Source organism: Haplochromis burtoni, unplaced genomic scaffold, assembly GCF_018398535.1.
Source record: "Haplochromis burtoni strain Fernald_Lab_line unplaced genomic scaffold, NCSU_Asbu1 Contig_3007, whole genome shotgun sequence".
In the NCBI taxonomy this organism is placed as follows: Eukaryota; Metazoa; Chordata; class Actinopteri; order Cichliformes; family Cichlidae; genus Haplochromis; species Haplochromis burtoni.
Genome location: NW_024585368.1, coordinates 1 through 1,080, shown reverse-complemented (window position 1 = coordinate 1,080; position 1,080 = coordinate 1). Strand labels below are relative to the sequence as shown.

Below are 1,080 nucleotides of genomic sequence, written 5' to 3'. Positions count from 1 at the left end.
ACTCCTCCTCCTACTTCTACTACTTTGTCTCCTCCTGCTCCATCTCCTCTTTCTCCAACTCCTTCTCCTATAACTCCTCCATCTCCTCGTACTCCTCTGCTTTCTCCTCCTCCTCCATCTCCTCTTAGTACTCCTCCTCCACCTTCTTTTTCTTTTTCTTCCTCTTCTTCCTCCTCTTCCTCTCTTCGCTCTTCATGCTGGCAGTTATTAAACAAGAAATAAACAGGCCGATTCTTCTCATTTTTGGCACATTTAAATTTTCCAGCCTTAAGAGCTCTAAGAGCGTTTTTTGGTCGTGTTCCATTTGAGTGTGTGATAAGAGCTACAATGTTTTTCTCCACGTCATTTCCAAACAGAGACATCACTGAATCAAAGCTGTACATCAGTCGGTCACTCAGTCGATTATCACTCGCCTTCATCACCACACCCACCACATGAACTTCATGAACTCCATCATCTGATCGAAACAAGTCCAATAATCTTTCACGGATGATGTCATCACATTTAAACCCTCCGGTATCTCCATATCCAGGAGTATCGACGATGGTCAGAGAGCAGGGCAGACTATTACCTTCAAAATCAAAGATCTCGTACACGATTACATCAGATGTCTGACTTTCTCCCTGACTTTTCTCCTCCTCCTGTACGATCTGAAACCAGATTTGATCCTCCCACTTCACTCCCATGCTGTAGTTGAACAGAGTGTTGATCAGAGTAGATTTTCCTGCTCCTGTTTCACCGACAAGTAAGATGGTTTTATTTTTCTTCTTTGGATTTTTCTCACCAACTGTAATTCTTGTCAGAGTTCCAAACTTCTCTTCCTTTCCTCTCTGCTGGTAGACAGCAGGAGGTCCTGAACGGATCGCCACACTTTTAGAGATGATGTCCTTAAATTTAGATTCTCTAGAGTCATTCCTGTAGAAAAAGTTGGCAATTATCTATCTATCTATCTATCTATCTATCTATCTATCTATCTATCTATCTATCTATAGATATATATTTAGATATATATCAGAGCGTTCTCACTCCCGAGGCGTAACATGTCGACGTTTTGTCACGTCCCGCGGCGTTCCTGAGGAA

General features: G+C 42.3%; 1 protein-coding gene across 1 annotated transcript; it reads right to left on the bottom strand.

Moving 5' to 3' along the window:
- Nucleotides 1-189: 189 nt before the first annotated feature.
- LOC102303457 lies at nt 190-915 on the bottom strand (the record flags this gene model as incomplete). Its single annotated transcript, XM_005953105.2, has 1 exon — nt 190-915. A coding segment is annotated over one exon (726 nt), but the record flags the coding sequence as incomplete, so codon positions are not given.
- Nucleotides 916-1,080: the final 165 nt, after the last annotated feature.